This window comes from Lepisosteus oculatus, chromosome 10 (assembly GCF_040954835.1).
Source record: "Lepisosteus oculatus isolate fLepOcu1 chromosome 10, fLepOcu1.hap2, whole genome shotgun sequence".
In the NCBI taxonomy this organism is placed as follows: Eukaryota; Metazoa; Chordata; class Actinopteri; order Semionotiformes; family Lepisosteidae; genus Lepisosteus; species Lepisosteus oculatus.
In genome coordinates this window covers 4,184,445-4,203,132 of record NC_090705.1, presented here as the reverse complement: position 1 = coordinate 4,203,132, position 18,688 = coordinate 4,184,445, and the positions used below count along the sequence as shown (strand labels likewise).

The window sequence follows — 18,688 nt, the reverse complement described above, 5'->3', positions numbered from 1 at the left end:
TCTCCCAGCTGAGGTTAGTTACAAAATCTGCTCTGTAGAAGTCCTCTGCAGATGACATGTCATGAAAACATCTGAGGAAACTGGAGAGTGATTTCTATTTTACATTTACATTCGCTTACATTTGCTTCGAGAGCTCATGTTGGATTTGCAGTTATAAGAGATTGCCTGACAGCGGAGGTCAGTCTTCTTCTTAACTTATTTTCACAAGTTTTAGCACTCAACTCGATGCTATTTTTAAAACAAAATCCTCAAGAGCCAAAGGGCTTTGATTGAAAGAGGTTGCCAGAAATGAAAATAATTAAAATGATTTTGAAGAAAACAAATATCTCCTAGAATATGTGTCAAGCTGAGCCCAGATGATTGCAATTTTCTTGTTTTTACCATCACATAATTAGATAAATTAGGCTTTTATTAGTGGAGTGTTTGTGGTATAATAGTGTTTGTCATCTGATGTGTGATGAAACTTGAATAGAAGATTAATTATCAACAATATTGGCTGTATTCCTCTTTGTTAGGTGGGAAGGACATAATGTTGAGGTTGCTATAATTCTTCTATGATTTATCAGCAGTGACATAGCAACACTGTGTAGATATCTTGAGTATTCTACATCCAGAGGGTTATAGATCCCTCTCCCTTTTCTGAATGGATTTAATAAAAGCACTGACTCATTGCCATGACCTATTTTTCTTGGTCCTAAGAGGTATAGATTGTTCAGGCAGCTGACACAGTTAGAGAGATTTGTTGCTAGTTTGTTTCAGTCTTAATCAGCCCCTTAACTCTCATGCAACATTTATGTTGTGTTAAAGGATCACACCCTCAGACAAATAATTGACAGTCTGCATTTAGAAAGCATTCACAGCAAAATAATACCCAAATAAATTCTTGTTAAGATGAATGAGTGAATCTATTCTAATGGCAACAATATTTCTGGTCGTGAAACCCAAAATGTAGAAAACATCAACTGTCTTAAAACAATGCTAACATCTTTTTTTTTTGAGACACTACTGAAAAGCAGCCAGCAGAGAGCGCTGGAAGCATACAGACTCTGAAAACTACAGCAGGGTAAAGGTAGTTGAAACATTACTGGCGTGTACATATGCGCATTAAAATATTTCTCATACCTGAAGACATGGATTAATCAATTATTTATGTAAATGCACATGAAAGAATGTTTTATGACAACAATAATAATTAAAATCTTCATTTCATGTTAACATTTTGTAATGTGTGGTTACTCTGGTAGGGAGGTTTTCAGTGTAATTAATAAGTTTTGCTTTCTGTTCTTTGCAATAAACATCAATTAAGAAACTTTGTACAAGGGTCTTTGAAATTCTGCCGAAACATAATCTTTCCATTTACCAGGCTGCAGGTAGTATGAAATAGTATTTTAATTATATTTAAAACAGCATAAATCTCCTGATTATTTTTAAACTGACAGAATAATTAGGGAAGAGGAATGTAAGAGCACATAATGCATTTTATTTGTCATGCACTAAACATCATAAACGGTCACACTGAATGACATATTCTGTATTTTACTTTTTTTGCGTAAAGCTCACTGCAGTAAGTTATTTTGTTTAATTGCTCATTTTGACAGGCGTACATTTGGAAAATTTGAAGTCATGAAGTTTAATCATAAGTCTTAGCGTTTGTGCATGGCATGACAAGTCTTATAAAGCTGTGGGTCTGGGGAACTGCCAGAACAGGCTGGCACGAGAGACAAGCGCCTGGCTTTGTTGCATAATTTAGCTTTATTGCTTTTTCTTTTGCAATGAAAGTCTAGTGGCTTTAATGCCAGGTTCTAAAAAAAAAAAAAAAAAAAAACAGATACCTTCATTTCCATAAAATTTCAAAATATTTCAGAACATGTGTTAGGCTGAGATTAATATAATTTTATTGGTTAAAAAACATTAAATTATCCAGTCCTGTTGCGGGTGTTGATTTGCTTAATAATCAAGCAAAAATAATTTTTAATGATAATCAGAACTGGAACTTTTACATATAAATAAATATATTACATGTTCACTATTGCAGTTGAATATTTCAATTGTCCACATTAAAGTGGGGTTGTGCACACTAAAGGGGGTCAGCTGTTTAAGATAACATTTTGAATGGTAGAAGATTTGTTTCTGTTTGAAAGCGTTTAATGTAAACCATAGAAAAAGTTACATTTGACAAGAATGTCTGCAGTGCCATTTGAAATGATTTCATGGTGCCCAGCTGAAATGTATACCTTCCAATACATAACAGCAAAGCACATGGCTTGACTGTTGTTTAAAGAAATGCATTTACTGCTTCCTGTCATATTCCTTTAACATACAGTATCTCCATTCTCAGACTGGGCTCTTTCATGTGTAAAGCACAGATAGCACAGATAGAACCCAAGCAGTGCATCCTGTATAACAAGGCTCCAGTTTCTAATGGAGGGAAAGTTAGTCCTTTAGTTTTTTAACAAAATGACAAAAATCTGCATGAATGCGTACTTTACCAAGTATACTAATTAATCCCCCAAAATTAAAATATCGGTTTCCAAAATGAGACTTGTGGCTGAAATAATTTTTACAGATTTACAGCGGCACAGAACTGAACCCCCCACCCGAAAAGCAGTTAGTTTGAAAAGCATTGAAAATGCTTAAACGGGGCAGCCCATTAACCAAATGTTTGTTTTGCAAGATTTTCAAAACTAAAATATTTAGCGCGAGGCAAGATGTGTTTTTAGAACTATTTTTTTCTTTTTCAATGCATGGAATACGCATCTGAAAAAAATATTTTATAGTTTCTAAAATTAATTTGAAAATAAAATCTCTGACGTTTTGGTTTAGAGGTTTCTATTGGAAATATCCTGAACTGGCTGATTGGTTTGGCTAAATTTATTTTTATTATTGTATGTTAGTGGTATGGATCCAATTATTATCGGCAAGTGTTGCAATAGGACTTCAAGCTAGGTTTTGCCCTGAGTGGTTCTCACTTGTGTAGGTGTTTCCAGATCCTGGAAATCCAAAGCATTCATTGTCTCTTTGGGGATTACAGGTTTACACTGCAGGCATCAAGAAAAATAAATAGGATAGCTTGGTTAATCTCTTTCCTTCTATAATGATGAAAAATGATTCTTGAGGAGATAGCGATTTCAGAGAGCGATTTAATCTCAATTAGACATATTTTTCCATTGCTCAACTATTCAGCACTCTGTAAGCTGGATACTAAAATGTTCTTCTAAAATGTAATTCCATTATTTCAACAATCAGTATGTGAAATCACAAGTGAAACATCTTCTCCTGAGAGCTGGATTAATTTTACAAATAAGAATCCATTTCAGAACTGGATGCATTCATCAATTACTGTACTCAGGAGAAATCGGATGAGAGATACATTTTTATATATTAGGCTTTAGGACCACATTTATATTGTTATATTTATTTTCTTAGAAAATGTTTTGGATAATCAAAAAGCCTCATTTTAAATCATCCCTTAACTTATTTATTGTGCAATAGTAAATTAACATGAAACTTAAATTATGGTTAGATGTCATTTTATAATTATTCAAAACATACTGTAAGTGAGATGGTGGGCCAAAAACATTTAAGGTGTGCCTTATACAAGTATACGGAGTCCTTGTAGCTGTGCATCTGGAAGGTTTGTATTTGACCTTTTTGTTACTCATTACATACCATGTGCACACATTATGCGCGAGTGTAAAACTGTTTTTGGTTGTTGGTCTTCGTATGCTTGGTCTTCATGTACAGCAAGACAGTCTCTCCTGTGTGCATCGTGCTGCGCTGAGTTGTAGTCCTCAGCACTTAAAGCAAGTACATGCTAAGAGCCTACATTTTGGCTTGGCCTGCTGAGTCTTTAGGAAGTGGCTGCAAGTGCTGGCAGTCAATTAAAAGTGGGCCAGTGTTCAAGTCAGAGATTGCTCTGGCCCCTGTTGCTGGAATATGTGTTTGATGCACACGTATTTAAAAAAGGAAATGTATTATTCTTTTCCACAGCTTGTTTTAATTTTCAGCTTGATATTCACAGGGGCCTTTAGTGAAAGATGCAGCTCTCTTTGTGACTTGGTATTTCCAAGCAATGACACCTATGGCTCCCTCTTATTCAGAGGGAATTGAGGGGGACTGTGAGCTTGAAGGTCTGGCGTTTCCTTCCCTTTGTTGCTTTTCTCTGCTTCTTGTCAGATTGGCTTGCCAGGTTAGCGCTTTGTGTGTTTGATTAAAATGTCTCCTTCTTTTCATTCGCAAAATAACCCACAGTGGAGCGTGCAGGTTATTGAATATCCAGTGCTTAACCCGTGAGTTACAGGGTGCTGGAACTCGATGTGCAGTAAATGGGAGAGAGAGGATGTATATTCGGTAGTGGCAGTTAACTTTACTGTAATACACTTTTAATGCATTTTTCAAGCCACCGCTATTGGTAATGGGCTAATAAGATAACAAAATGATGTTAATTAGGAATCAATAACATTTTGTTGCTGTTAAGCCGACTCTATTTGTGAACCCATTCCACTCTGGTGGACTGGGTGTTGGAGTCCGTAGGGTTTTAGAATATTCCTGTATGATCTCCCACTGGCCTGTGCTGTGGTATAACAGAAACAGGGGCAGTGAACATGTTACAGAAAAGTCTTAACACCCTGACACTTTGATAGTGTAGAACTCCGCAGGTTTATGAATATCTGTGCAGTGTACAGCCTTGATGAATGGCGATTATCAAAATTAAAACCTACTCATCCCGAGGTGAGCCACGAAAATTTACTAAGCACAAGGCAGCGGTTCTTTAGGGGTCACTTGATGCTTTACGTTTTTTTTCCTACACATTCATGTTCCAGGCTGTACTCCATTTCCATGCCGAATTGGAGGGCTCTTTTTGTTCTGGAATGTGATTTTAACACATTGCTGTCGGACAGAAATGCTGTGAAAATAAATTGAACTCTGAGAGGATTTAGTGGCGCCTCTCAGTTTTCCAGAAATCTTATTTTTGTTTTTCCTGCTCTCTGTTTTGCTTTCCAATTTGTAACCATCTTTGCAATATCGTATGTCAGTTAAAATTGGTTTTAAAAAAAACCCAACATATTCACAGGCAAATTTAGAGAAATCATTTTATCTCCTGCTAAATGTCGAACCAGATAGATCACTTAGGTTTGGAAATCTACTGAGTAGATTTAAATAACAACAACAGCAGAACAAACTTAAAACAAGCAATACCAGGGATAAAGTTCAAACTCTTATGAAGAGCAAGAGATCAGCCTTTGAATAGTGGATTCAGTAGGAATTATCATGATGAATAATAAATGTGGATGAATCTGTAAAAAACTGCAGTGAAAATGTGGGTGATCCCACATCAGTGCTAAACATTGAGCACTTGTCATTTTTATTAATTTATATTGATCTCAGCATTTTTTCTGAAGGAATATTACTGCTCACAACAAACAAACCCCAGTTGTCCCACTATTTATAATGCAAATGTTTTTCTATATCTGCCCAATGAGCTGGACAGAATGCTGATTTACCATTTACAAAAAAAAACTATTTTCTCTCTCATTTGAGAAATGAATATCTCTCACTTTTACTGTATTTATTCTTTCATTATATTTTCTTTCAGTATATTTCTAGCATAGCCTTCTGTAGCTGTTAAACATTACTTCAGAGCCTGTAACTGCTTCAGGATTTGTTAACACCATCAAGTGACAGGCTGAAGGCAGTACTGTGTGACTGTTACAGATTTGTGTGTGGAGGCCTGTTTTGTCTCATGAGGTCTGTCTGCTGCATCCACAATACGTCTTTTCAAGTCTGTCCAGCTGCATGCAAGAATGAAAAAAGAAGCTTTGCACTGTTGCTGTACCTCTTTGCCCTGACTTTAAAGCCAATTATCAATGACCTCCAATTATTCAAGGCTAAATACTGTTAAGGGTTACACATGTACAAAGATCTCGAGTATTCTTTTTTATTTTTAGTTATTTAAAATATCTAAATCAAATGTATTTATGTTTGTGACCCGTTATTACAATAGTTTTTCTTTGTGGTAAAGATACTTTACAAGATATAACCAATGTTAATTTCAAGGCAGTTTCTTCTAGTTTGTAAAGTTATGAAGGCTCTTGCTTAAATCATCGTCTGGTCCATGCGTTAAAATGATCTCAGGCTAAAAACATCATTTGGGATCAGTGTGCAGTTCAGAATATACCACATACTGTGCCTAACAACCACTCATCAGAAATGCAATAATGACTTTTTATTCTAAAAGAGTAAACACATGACATTTAAAAAAAAAAATACAGTACATTTTAAGACAGAAGATGTTTTGATCTGAAAAAGTTTGCTCTTGTGATTTTAATTTTCTCCTTTTTATAAAACTTTCATGGCGTCATTTTTACTTCTAATCCTTCTGTCATCTTCGCCCCACAGAAATTCCCACAATTTGTGCAAGTGCAGTGCAGTGATGGGCAAAGTTTAAGGCTTTAGCAGCATCTGATCTCAATGGCTGTTCCCACCTAAAAGAGAGTAAAATGCATCTGATGTGTGTTTGTGATATCATGAGAAACTGCCTCCCTAAATACACCAGTACTGAACCTGGGATGTTGAATTTGCACTTTAATATCCCATCGATCTCATGGACAAGCAGCTGGCATGGCTATAGGTGTTACAGTAGGCAGCTGCCATCACTGAAGGAACATGGAAACAAACAACTGCACATACACAGAATTTATTCTTGTGAGCCCTTTAATTATCTTTATACACTTTTATTACACTTGATACACTACTGTATATGCTCTAGCATGGCCCTTGAACATAAATTATAAAGTACTAACGCTGAACAGGGTGAAAGATGTTCAGAATGTGCTTCCTAGCCAAACAGATCAACGTAAAAAAACCCAGAAGAAAATGAATTCTTGCAGTACTAGCTGAAGTGGATAGTGGCTGGGTATTTTATTTAATTAACTTGATCTCAGCTTGCGTGGTCCTATAGGTTTGTGTGTACTGCATTTTCCCTCATTACTATCCATTCTCATATGTGCAGTGTGGCAGATATCATAGCTAGCTTTTGTAGCACAATAATTCTTTTTTTTCCTCCATTTTGCAAATACTTAAATTAAGAAGAAATAATCAAATACCATTTTTAAAGGAAGAAAAAAAAATGATCTTCTGGATAAATTGTTCACTTTCGGGATCTGAGGCCCGTAAATAACATTCAGTCCAGAAGTGTGGTTTCGTGACAGCCCGGCATTAGCAGTTTCTTTTAAGTGTGTGGAGAGCACTCCTACACTCCAGCGTTTGCCTGTGTTGTGGTCTGCTTGCTGCGGAGAGCTCGACTTCTGAAGGGTTCCTTGAGTGATCCCCTTTCATGCGTCTTCCCTGTGAGACGTCTCTCAGGCGGCTCGGCGAGAGAGCGTGCTTTTCCCTTGTTGTGGGGTTCGGTCAGGTCCTGCTTCCTAAATAAAAAGACTTTATGCTTTGGAAGCAGAAGACATCTCCTCCCAGAAAAAAAATCCAGCCTTCTTGAGACCAGGATACGTATTTGTTTGATCGAACCCTTGCCCTTAGCTCTACTCCTGTAATGCTGCAGATTTCCTTAGTTAGAAAGGGATGAAAGACTTAGTGGCATCTTCCCACTATTTTATGGGTTTTTAAAGGCGTTACACCAGTACCATTTTTTCTGGTGCTCCGTCAAAATGTATTTGTCAATGACAGACATTGGCATTGCCTCTAAGTTCGCCATTTTAAAGCACTGTTGGATGTTGCCCAAGTCTTTTGACAAACCTCAAGTTTAATATATCCAGAATCGTGCATGAGCAGATTTCTAAAAGCATTAGCTACAATTTTAAGAGGGGTTCTTTGATCTCTCACTACTGGTAAAATTATTTTGCATCGTCGTGACCATACCAAACACAACTATAGTGTGCGACATGCAGTGAAGATTCTGTAACATCTTTTCAGTCATTCCGAGTGCATGAAATATATAAAGCTCGTGGTGGTAACAGTGGTGTTAGTATTCAATCCAAAAGATTTTTTGAAATTTCTATGACCTCCTCGTTATAATAGTTTAACATGTCAAGCGGTCAGAGATTTTTCCATTTTCCTTGGGTCTTTTCAATATGCAGTGTGCATTTATATTTCTTTCACATAGCTTCCCAGAGACCATAACATAGTTTTCAATATTTCTTTATATTTTATCTTGCAAATTAAAGTGTTTTCACTGTGATTTACTATGCTTTGCTGTAATTTTACTGTGGTAAACCAATCTAATGTTTATAGGGGTTATAAAAATTGAATGCATGATAAGTTGGTTTTCATTCCTTACATCATGCACGTGTTATTTAAATTCTTTTAAATTGAGCATGATAAAGGGAAAACTTTGTATGTCCATATCTCTGTTACATAATGGAAAAACATTAACTGAGGGAAAGATAAAAATCTCAAAGTAATACTCAATATTATTTTTATATTTTATAGTTTATTTATGTAGTGTGCAAGACTCGTGTTAGCAGACAGGAAAGTCAGCGTGAAGCAGGGATGATTTAAATTGGAATTACCAGCATGAGGAAGCCAAGAAGATTGAAATACTGCTAAGCAGAGAAAGGAAGATATGATTACCTCTGCAGCTAGTATTTCCTGATTGCTACAAAAGATACTGAAACCAGTTCAATTCCATGAAACATCTCATTGCTTAGACACAGCTGACACTTAGTTAATGTCCAGTCCTGCTGGGGCATTATAATCCCTGATTCAATTAAAACAGGCAAATCAATACTTCAAAACTGTATCTTTTCATTTTACGACAGTGTTTCCCTATATACAGTATAAACCATTGCAATGCTGTTGTGATGAAAACACAACAACCTAAGGTTACATTTTAAATAGTGAAAATATTAAGGTTAAGGTTTGTAGATGTTACAGATATAAAATATTGAGCTTAATTAGTGTGATTTCATAAAAATAACAGTTGCTCAGTGTTAAGCATTTCAGTTAAGGTGAAACTGCCGTAACAAGCTGATCAAGAATCTTTATAATGGCATAATTAATTAATGCAATAACAGTGAAACATCCACCCATGTTGCTCTTGAGTCAAAAAGATTACCTACTGGCTAGCATGATTGAAGTGGCCTATTTGTGTGAGAAGCTGCTCAGAAACTGAAATGGTTTGCATCTACAATCAACCAGCCCAGAGAAACCAAATGTTGATTTGGGTCTGTGAGGGACAGGCAACATTCTGATTCTGGAAGCACAGGGTAACAATATTGGCACAGAGCTGTTGCTTCCTGACAGAAGACAACATCTGAGATTAAAGCAGGACAACAGAAGACCACACAGGTTCTAGGATTTCAACAGAACAATTTCAGGATAACAGTGTTGAGATATTGTCTTAATTTAAGATAATTTCATTTCAACAAAGTGTCATTTAATGCTGACAATGTATTGCAGTTCTTTGATCTGTATTTTTATTTTGTGAGATTCTTAGTCTCAGACATTTTGCACTCAGTTCTGCTCTCAGTGCTTTCCAGTTCTATGCAGAAACACAGGTTATTGGTAATATACAGCTAAATCCGTTCAGATTTAAGTAACAACAGTCCTGATTGATTTGTATTTGTAGTATAAAAAGTAGCTTCTAGATACATTTTAGATGTGTAGAGAAGAGCATGTGGTGTTAATGTCAATTAGATTTGATCAGCTCTTTATGTATAAAATGTCTAAGACTTTTTCACAGCAGTGTTTGTTTAAAATAAATATGTGGATCTATTGGACCTCAGTGTTTTATTTTTTAATATACTTTTTTATTATTTTGTAGGACATACTGTATTCTGTGTCCTACAGTATGTATGAAAAGAAACTTCCAAGTACAGTATGCCTCTTCCTTAAGTTTGTAAACTACACATAGTGTACAATATAGAGCCCCAATTAAACATCATTGTTTTTTTTATATTTTTAAACCAAACAGATTGATTGTTGGATATAGGTAAGTCTATAAATAAGATAACTACCTGTATGCTTCTTACGTGCTGTGTGACCTAAACATAATGTTAGTGGCCATGAATCCCCCTGCTGTCTCTTATCTGGATTGTTGTGACTAAGGACATACAGTATGTTATCTAACAACTGTTTTTCTACATCCTCACTGTTGTCTGTGACATGTAGGGACCTGATACCTAAACACAGCTCAGTTCTAAGAAGTGACATTGTGCTAACTGTCAGCAACAAGCAAGCCTGCTGGATTAACTGACCCCAGAAAGTGGCCTCTAGACATTCTTAGTTCTCTTAGTGGTTGAAATGACAGCCATAAAGGTCTTGAACTTAACACAATAAAATTATCATTGAACAGCAACAAATTTGACTTTTATTTCGTCACTCCAAAATAATGCTGTAGGTCCTGTCTTCATCAAACCTTTATTTCCAAGAAATTCGGAAGAAAACTCGTACATTAGGTGCATGGCTAGCTGCTGTTCAAGGAGGGCAGACACTAAGAGCTAACACTGTTTGAACATACAGTACTATATAGTACATCATGCACATAGCCTGTGCTTTGGCTGGGCTGGCTGGCTGCCTGTCTGGGCTGAGAATCCTGTGTTCTCTTCTGGTTTCTGGCTCTGTGGAGCTGTCACATTCAGCAAAACCACTTTTGGGGTCAACCAAATTACATCAACGATCTGCATTCATTCTGAATCAGTGTGAGCGGTTTGCTCACTTTGGAGAGTGAGTAGCCTGCAGTAGCCTATTTTAGAGTCTGGGGAAAATAATATGAAGACATTCCCAAAGATCAGGACATTAAAACCCAAATGCAAATATAAGCATCTCAAGAACTTAACTCCTGGGTGGATTAAGCAAACAATTTCTGCAGTATCAGAATGACAACATAACAACCAAATGAGTGGAAAGCCTAAACTGGAATGCATTTTCTAAGACATATTCTAGTGCTACTACAATAGCAGTTTGCAAAATTTAATATACAGATGCCAAATTGAATTTTGGTGTGTACCTTATTCCCAGGGACATAATTAAACCATCACAGAGTTCCTTAGAAGTACATAGCTTCATAGCCTCATGTGGTTCAGGAAGCTCATTAATAAGACTGTAATACTAATTGAATGCCTGTGTGAAGGTTCTGCAAGATCTAGTGTTAGAGTGCAGTACAGTAGCTGTGCAAATTCAGCAGTTATATGGTCTTTAAAGCTGAAAAAAAAAACAGAAAAAAAGGTTGCCTGCTTATTTTTCTGTGCCGTTGTTGATTTTTTGCCATTTTTAAAGCAAGATATCTGTTAACTTAGTTGTTTTGTGGTGTTTTATAACAAGGAGTTTATTAGTTTACACTTGAGCCAAAAGTGAAATTCCTTCTCAGCCATTTACTCTAATTGCATAGGAAATGCTCACTTTATTTCTAACACATTTTTATTACATAAACCAGGATTACTGTAAGTGTGAATAATGGTTGCTGTGACCACACACAGTTGACATGAAAGAAATATAAGTTATATCCTACATGTCTTTTTTTTTAATTTAGAATCATCATTGAATTTGTGTGCTTTGTACCTGCTACTGACCCTGTAACCGCACAAGGGAGAATGAGGAAGTGTGAGCCCACTGTTCTGATCAGCCTGCCTTTAAGCCACGTGTCTTTCAAAGATGTCACAAGGCACCATAGCCCTGTACTGGAAGTTCAGCCCGAATTGGATTAAGAGACATGTTCCTTGCTGAAACTGCAGCATTCCTGCAAGTGCCCGGGAGGTCACAGGGGTCACTGTGTTGCTGATTTCCAAGAGAGCCCTGGCTGACTAATCCCACTTTATGCTTGTCCTGTTGCAAGTATGCTAAACCTGTGAAAAACCAGGCACCTTTACAGATTAATGGGCTCAGGAGGCTCCTGTTTCTCCTTCCTGGGATAGGCTCTGGATCCGCAGTATTAGATAAAGCAGTTAGAAAATGAATGGATAAGTACCAAAGTAACACAGTTTTTTTCCGGCAACTCTGTACTGCCTTTTTAGATCATAAATGTACTGTATATTTTATCTAAAATCTTGATTAGAATGACATTTTTACACTGCTCTTTAAAAAACAGTACACTGGACCCTGTGACCAGAATCTGGGAATATTAGATGGCTCGTGGACGGAGCATTACTCATCATCTACTTGATTCAGCTACAGTAATACTACATCTGAACTCATAGCTTTAAGTCACTGCGCTTTCTTCCGGGCCACTTAGTAAACTATGGATTTACGTTATGCTTCTTGAATTTAATAAAATCATGTTCTTCACTAATTCTTTTCGAAAATGTTCTTGTTTCTACATTTGCCTGGGACAACGTACATACTGTTAAATTGTCTCAAGTATATGACCCTGGGTCAGGCCTTCATTTAACCCCTTGGAGAAGGTCAGCCTGAAAATGACTCCACAGAGGGTTGGCGTGAAACTGCAGTTTCATGGCTACAGGTGCCAGGCACGCAGAGGGTTGCAGACTCAGTGTTGCTTGCATCTGCTCTCATGCCATAGAAGCCTGAGGCCCAGAGGTTAGGAACACATTCCAAGGTCATTAAGGATGGAAAATTGCCACAGGCAGGACTTAGCAGGTGCCTCTTGCTGTTTCCCATTAAGAGTCCTCAGCAAGAGAATAGATGTTTTTTTTTCTGGGCTGCTGTTATGACTGAGTACGCACATTGTTAAATTAGTCTGAAAGCTGTAATCCTCCAGTATTTTTTTCCTTTGCTTGTTTATGTTGTTTTCAGCATACAGTTTATTTTTTTGTCATGCACAAAAAGAAGAGAACAGGTTTCATTTACAAATTTCCAGTTTCTGGTTTTCGCACGCTGGTCACATATAGTGTATGTTTAAAAAATTGAAGTGTAGCAAGTCATTAAAGATGTGATCAATAATTTTGAAGACAGATTCTCAGTTGCTTGATTATCACAAGAGAGGGATTCTTGATGATTCTGTTACGCTGTAGCAGTGTGCTGCAAGAATAATGGAAAAATGATAATACTGTGCAAAAGAGACGGTTGGCTTTTAGGGATCACATTTGAATAATGTTCAATGCAGAAAGTTCTCATCCTCTGTTTTTCCTTATTTAAGAAAATATGGAAGATTAAACCTGGCCTGGCCCTCTGCAGTTGTTTTTATTTGTTTCATTGTTTTAAATAACTAAATTCAGTGGTGCTGATTTTTTTTTTCAGAAGATTGTTGAAAGTCTGAGTCCTAAAAATGAGGAGGAAGTTCTGGTTTCCTACATCTGGTGCTGCATATTTATTTGTCAGATCGTAGGAGGTCTGTTAGCATTTAGCCTTATTTGTAGTAGTCTCCTGGAGCTGGAGTCACACACGGGTGATAATAAACATGGCTGTTATTTCTTCCCCAGAGGATGAAGATGATGAGGAGATTACAGAACCAAAACCTGGACCAGATTCGGATCTGCAAGATGAAGAGGAGAAACAGGACACAAAAGAAGGTACTGACATTAACACTCAAAATGTTAATGTCGTAAACAGTCACTGCTTTACATCCCTGCTGCTGATATGTACAAACTGTTAAAGGGTCAAATGACACAGACAGTTATGGTATGAAACATGTGAAAAGGTGTCCATTCATTCATAACTAACAATGTGACTTCTGTGCCTCCAGCTCAACACCCCCTTTCTGATTGAAATAGTGTTGCGATTTACAGTAAGTTCTCCATCTGGATTTTTTCATCATGCTGACAACATTTTGATGAGTCTGTTCAAATGCCGGAAAATTCAAAGTTCAGCCTGTTTCCTAAAACAAATATTGCTTCTTTTTATGATAAATCACACCAAGGGTCAAACACTTATTTTGACCTAAAATATAAAATAGGTTCATGAAAGGCAGAGCCCTCAATTTTTTTATTTCACTTCTGGTGATGTTACAGTCACACTCATGTTGTTACGTTGAGTCCTTATTGTTCAGCAAAGCTGTCATTTCCGACGCTATCTTGTTTCTGAATTTCTTAGCTCTTATTAAATTGATGAAGATAAACTGTTAGACTACTATGAGATGTGCTGTTTTCACACGTAACTGACATGAATCTGAATGTTTAAGAATCGTGTAATGCATTTCATACACTGTGCCGCTGACAGTGCAGAGAGCCTTGTGAGAGTAGCTCCACCCTACCTTTGATGGCGCTTAATCAACAGTGTGCCACCACTTGGGAAAATCTTCATCTGTGGTTAGTGGGAAGCAGGGCCTCTCTTATTACCTCATGTACAGTGTATTAATTCTTTACTTAATATACTATTACATCTTAAAGGTCATTGAGTTAGTAAATATAAACCCTCTTGGTTACTTATGAAAAGATCGGTTTTACAGTAATTAAACAATAGTAGCTGAAAAGACACTGTAATTCCAATAACTGTATTATGGGGTCACAGACTTTTCTGGACACTGTACATACGGTATCTTGCAGTATATATATTTAAACTTGTCTTACGTGACATTGCTTACATGATCACTTACATGAAAAAACCTACATCACAAAGTTTTCATACAGATGCCTTGAAGAGATCAATTTTACTGTGTTGTACGGTGTCAAAGATGGCGTCTCTTGCTACTTCCTGCTAGTTAGATTAACCAACTGTCCCTGCAAAAGAAATCTGCTTCTGAAATATAGTGCTTTGTTCTCTTATGTATAAATTAGCTAGCATTGCATTTAATGTAATTTATTGTTTCGGGGGACCTCTGTTTATACAGTATACAGTATGTGCATCCTTGCATCTGATGTATTGACCCATATATTTGAAGTGTTTGCACAATGGACATGTGTCTCTGATGTTATAGTACGTTACCCTACAGTCAAGCTTTAAGATCAGGTCAGAAACACTAACCTTCCACTGGGACCTCCAGCTTCTGCTGGGCAGATTTGTAATTTAAAAATAGATGAGCAAATTGAGGATGTCTATGGAATACATTAAGCACTTATGGCATAAAAAAAACACATTGTTGAAATTTGCCACCCGAGGTCTATTATAATGTATACACAAATTAGAACACATCATTTTGTTTCACTTTGGGGAAAAAAAGAAACTTGGCATGAAAGCTGTTTCATTTAGATTTTAGAATAGGCCAAGTTATATAGCACGATATATCAAGTGACATTCCATTGGCCTGGTTCGCCTTATCAGTCTGTACCATTTTGTGTCAGTGCTGATTAAAAATGTGTCACTTGACCTCTTTCAAAACATCAAAGACACAAGAGAGTGTATTCTTTGTATGGCTATATAGTAAATAAAGGCTCAGGCAGAATAAAGCTTTATCAGATCAAGTGCACTGGACTTACTGGCTTGAACTTGGCCTCAGAAAAAAATACTTTGATCACCCTTTTGTCTTCCTTATTAGTTGTCAGAGAAGGCAGCACCAATCTGAAAGCTAAGATCAAAGTGGAGGCCAACTAATAGTTAGAGACAAAATTGGACCGAATGACATCAAACCATGCCTCATCTGTATGAACATTAAAGTTGTGGAGGCTGAAAGCATTGGGCATTTGCTTATTTATTTTGACATTTAGATACGATGTTTTTTCTTGGCGTTTTCTGTTATTTGTCGAAAGTCCTGGTGGCTACTTTTTCTTGCTCGGTATGTACAGTATGTGGTACTGATACTTTTTGTCATCCATCTGGAGTCTTAGCAGAGCTTTGGAAGTGCAGAAATGAAGATTTTACATTTACCTGTATGACATTTGCAAAATGCAAAAGCTTCTATTTTTCTGAATAATAGGAAACACCATTTTTCCCGTTTGCACTCAAATTTCGTTGTTTCCATTCGGAGTGCAATGAACCCACTGTCATTAATCCTTGCTAACCAGAAAATTACATTTTAAAGTATTAAATATTATTATATGAAATAATATTATTAATGTAGAGATCCAGAAGTCACTGTACACTTCAGTGTAGTTGTGAAGTAAGTTTATTCAGAAGGCCATGCCATCTGGAGAGCAGAATAAACTCAATGTCTACTCTGCTCTAAAACAGATCATTCTCAGGGGGTTTTTATCATCCAAGCACGCACAATAGTGTTACCAACAATGACAAGAACCAGGGCATCTTTATATCTTTAAACACAGAATATAAAGGGCATACATGGTGAATGATTATTTTAAACGCCAACAAATGCATATTCTGTTGTCCAGCTGTCTGGAAAAGTCACAGATTTTTCAGTCAGCTAAACTTCTCACTTCCATAAGTGCATTTCCTAATGTTGTCTGCCTGCTGTCTTAGCATAATGGAACCAGGCCTAACTGAACTCTTCTCGTGCCTCAGACGCGTTCAATAGTGCCAACCAGACAAGAGAATGTTATGGCATACATTTTCACATCTGTTTTCCTGTGTTTTGTTGGTTTTTATGTTTGTAAGATAAAAAATGTAAAAATGATCCAGCACTCCCATGGCAGTTGCAGACCGAATGATCGCTCTCGTGCAGGGCAGTGAAGGCAGTTCAGAACATGTTCCTTTTCCAGAACATGTTCCTTTCTCCAACTCCTTCCGCTGTTCGGCAGCTGGCCTGGGAGGCTGAGCTGGGTTTCCTTCTCTCTTTCGCTGTGTCTGTTCCCACTGCGTGCCGAAGCCCATCCCCGGGAGCTCACGGAGGAGGAGAAGCAGCAGGTCCTTCATTCGGAGGAGTTCCTGATCTTCTTTGACCGAACCATCCGGGTCATGGAGCGCGCCCTGGCGGAGGATTCGGACATCTTCTTCGACTACAGCGGGCGGGACCTGGAGGAGAAGGAAGGGTGAGCTCACTCTGTTGGCTCCGTCCTCCCCTGAAAAAAGATCAGAGAGCGGCCATGTTGATGCACCACAGCATGCTGAGCTATTCCTCCTTCTGACACTCGGATTGATAAGGCTCGAGGTCACGGGCGGTAACATATTTACTCAGGATGTTACAGCCTTTGTACTCCTGTTCACTACGCTTCAAAGGAATGCTCTGATGCTCCCATCAGTGACTGAGAAGAAATAGGAAATTGATGCTCATATAAGTTCAGCATAAAAATAGAAGAAAAGAAACACACTGTTTCGGCTGTGGAGCCTTCCTTGGCAGTGAGAAAGAGAGGAAAGTCAGCAGCTGATAAAGATGGGAGAACAAAAGCTGGGAGGGGAGAGGAGGCGGGAGAAGGAGAGAAGTAAGAACCTGCGAGTCTGACTTTGTTTTCAAATTTGACTTTTTTTTACTTTTTTGGCTTTGAAAAATGCAGGTTTTGACTTCACGCCTCTCGTCACCTCTCTCACTTCATTCTTCATACCTGAGTGGCCAGTCTGCTTCTGTCCTTCTTTTCAGCATGGGATAAACCTTTACTTGTTCTTTTACAGCCTACGCATGCTGGGGCAGCTACTGTACCTACTGTACTTGAACTAAATTCAGCATGGTGAAACTGAGGAGCTGCCATTGCTTAGCTTGTAAACCGGCCATCATTCTTATCATTCTCCTTCATATAGATGTGATAGTGAAAGAATATCCTATTTTTTAATTCATTGCCATTGTCAACCTTTGTTGGTGTTTGTTAACCAATGTGATTCATTCCGTTACTCACTTTCTGAAATTGCATTTTAACTAAACAGAACAAGTGTTTGCCTTGTGCTGGCTGAGGGAGCGTTAAAGGTTTGAATTCATTTTCACCTCCCATTCTGAATATTCCAATCTGCTTAATGTATTACCAGGGGACAGGAAGATGTTTTAATAGTGCCAAAAAGTGTTTATGAGTTTCTTCCTTCACAATCAAGTCTCAAGACTTCTTGCGAATACATTTAAGGTGATGGGGGGCCATTTGCACACAGCTCACAGCTTATGCCATTTTGCAGTTTGAATCCCTAAAACAGAAACTCAATTCTGTTGTTAGCTTTCCTGCAGCGTAGATATTCTATGAATGCTCTTTCCTGTTGCATCAGCTCAGTAAGTGGCATCTTTTTGTTTAGTATTTAAAAGTGTGTTATTATAATATCACCTTGCTGTAGATCTGTAAGTTGAATTCTAAAGGGAGAATTTTAGTAAAAGCTATGGGCTTGCACACACTCATCTCTAAAAATCGAGCCCCGTGATGTTTGAAATTCTGTCTTAAATCTGGAGATCAGATTTCTCAGATGCTTTTATTTTATTTGAAATATTTAGGGACACTCAGGCGGGATCCAATCTCTCCTTCAGCCGCCTGTTTTATGATGAACACTGGTCCAAGCACCGTGTTGTCACTTGCCTGGACTGGTCTCCACAGGTATGAGTTTTTTTTAATTTCTTTTCAAGCCTTAAAAGAAATTCAGTATCTTTTTCAGTGAAAATAATTTGCTTCTGCTAGAAGGTTAGATAGCACCTACATTTTAAAAATGAATATTTTATTGCAACATTTCAATGTTCTTTTGTTCCCTATTCCCAGTATCCTGAGCTGTTGGTGGCCTCTTATAATAATAATGAAGATGCCCCACATGAGCCTGATGGGGTTGCGTTAGTCTGGAATATGAAATTCAAGAAAACCACTCCAGAGTATATATTCCATTGCCAGGTAAAGCCAAATTATTTCAAATACATTTCAACATTGATATAAATGCTGAGACATTAGCCAGTGGTCTGGAATAATGGTTCTCATTCCTACTATACAGAAAATAAATTAATTCTGGGAAAATAAAACTAATTATTGGTCCTGTAATAATAACCTCATACACTAAGTTAATTAATATTAAGGTTTCATATCGTAAACCTAGTCTTACTTGACTTTCCATTTCA

The 18,688-nt window shown here is 37.4% G+C and overlaps 1 protein-coding gene across 8 annotated transcripts in view; it reads left to right on the top strand.

Moving 5' to 3' along the window:
- Positions 1-18,688, top strand: part of LOC102695544 (cytoplasmic dynein 1 intermediate chain 1) — an 80,898-nt gene that overhangs the window by 29,690 nt on the left and 32,520 nt on the right. For all 8 annotated transcript variants that reach the window (XM_015357913.2, XM_069194753.1, XM_006636025.3 and 5 more), the window contains 4 exons: positions 13,332-13,421; positions 16,547-16,709; positions 18,083-18,182; positions 18,342-18,467. In XM_015357913.2, the coding sequence (XP_015213399.2) occupies positions 13,332-13,421; positions 16,547-16,709; positions 18,083-18,182; positions 18,342-18,467 (479 nt within the window). The remainder of the gene's footprint in view (positions 1-13,331; positions 13,422-16,546; positions 16,710-18,082; positions 18,183-18,341; positions 18,468-18,688) is intronic.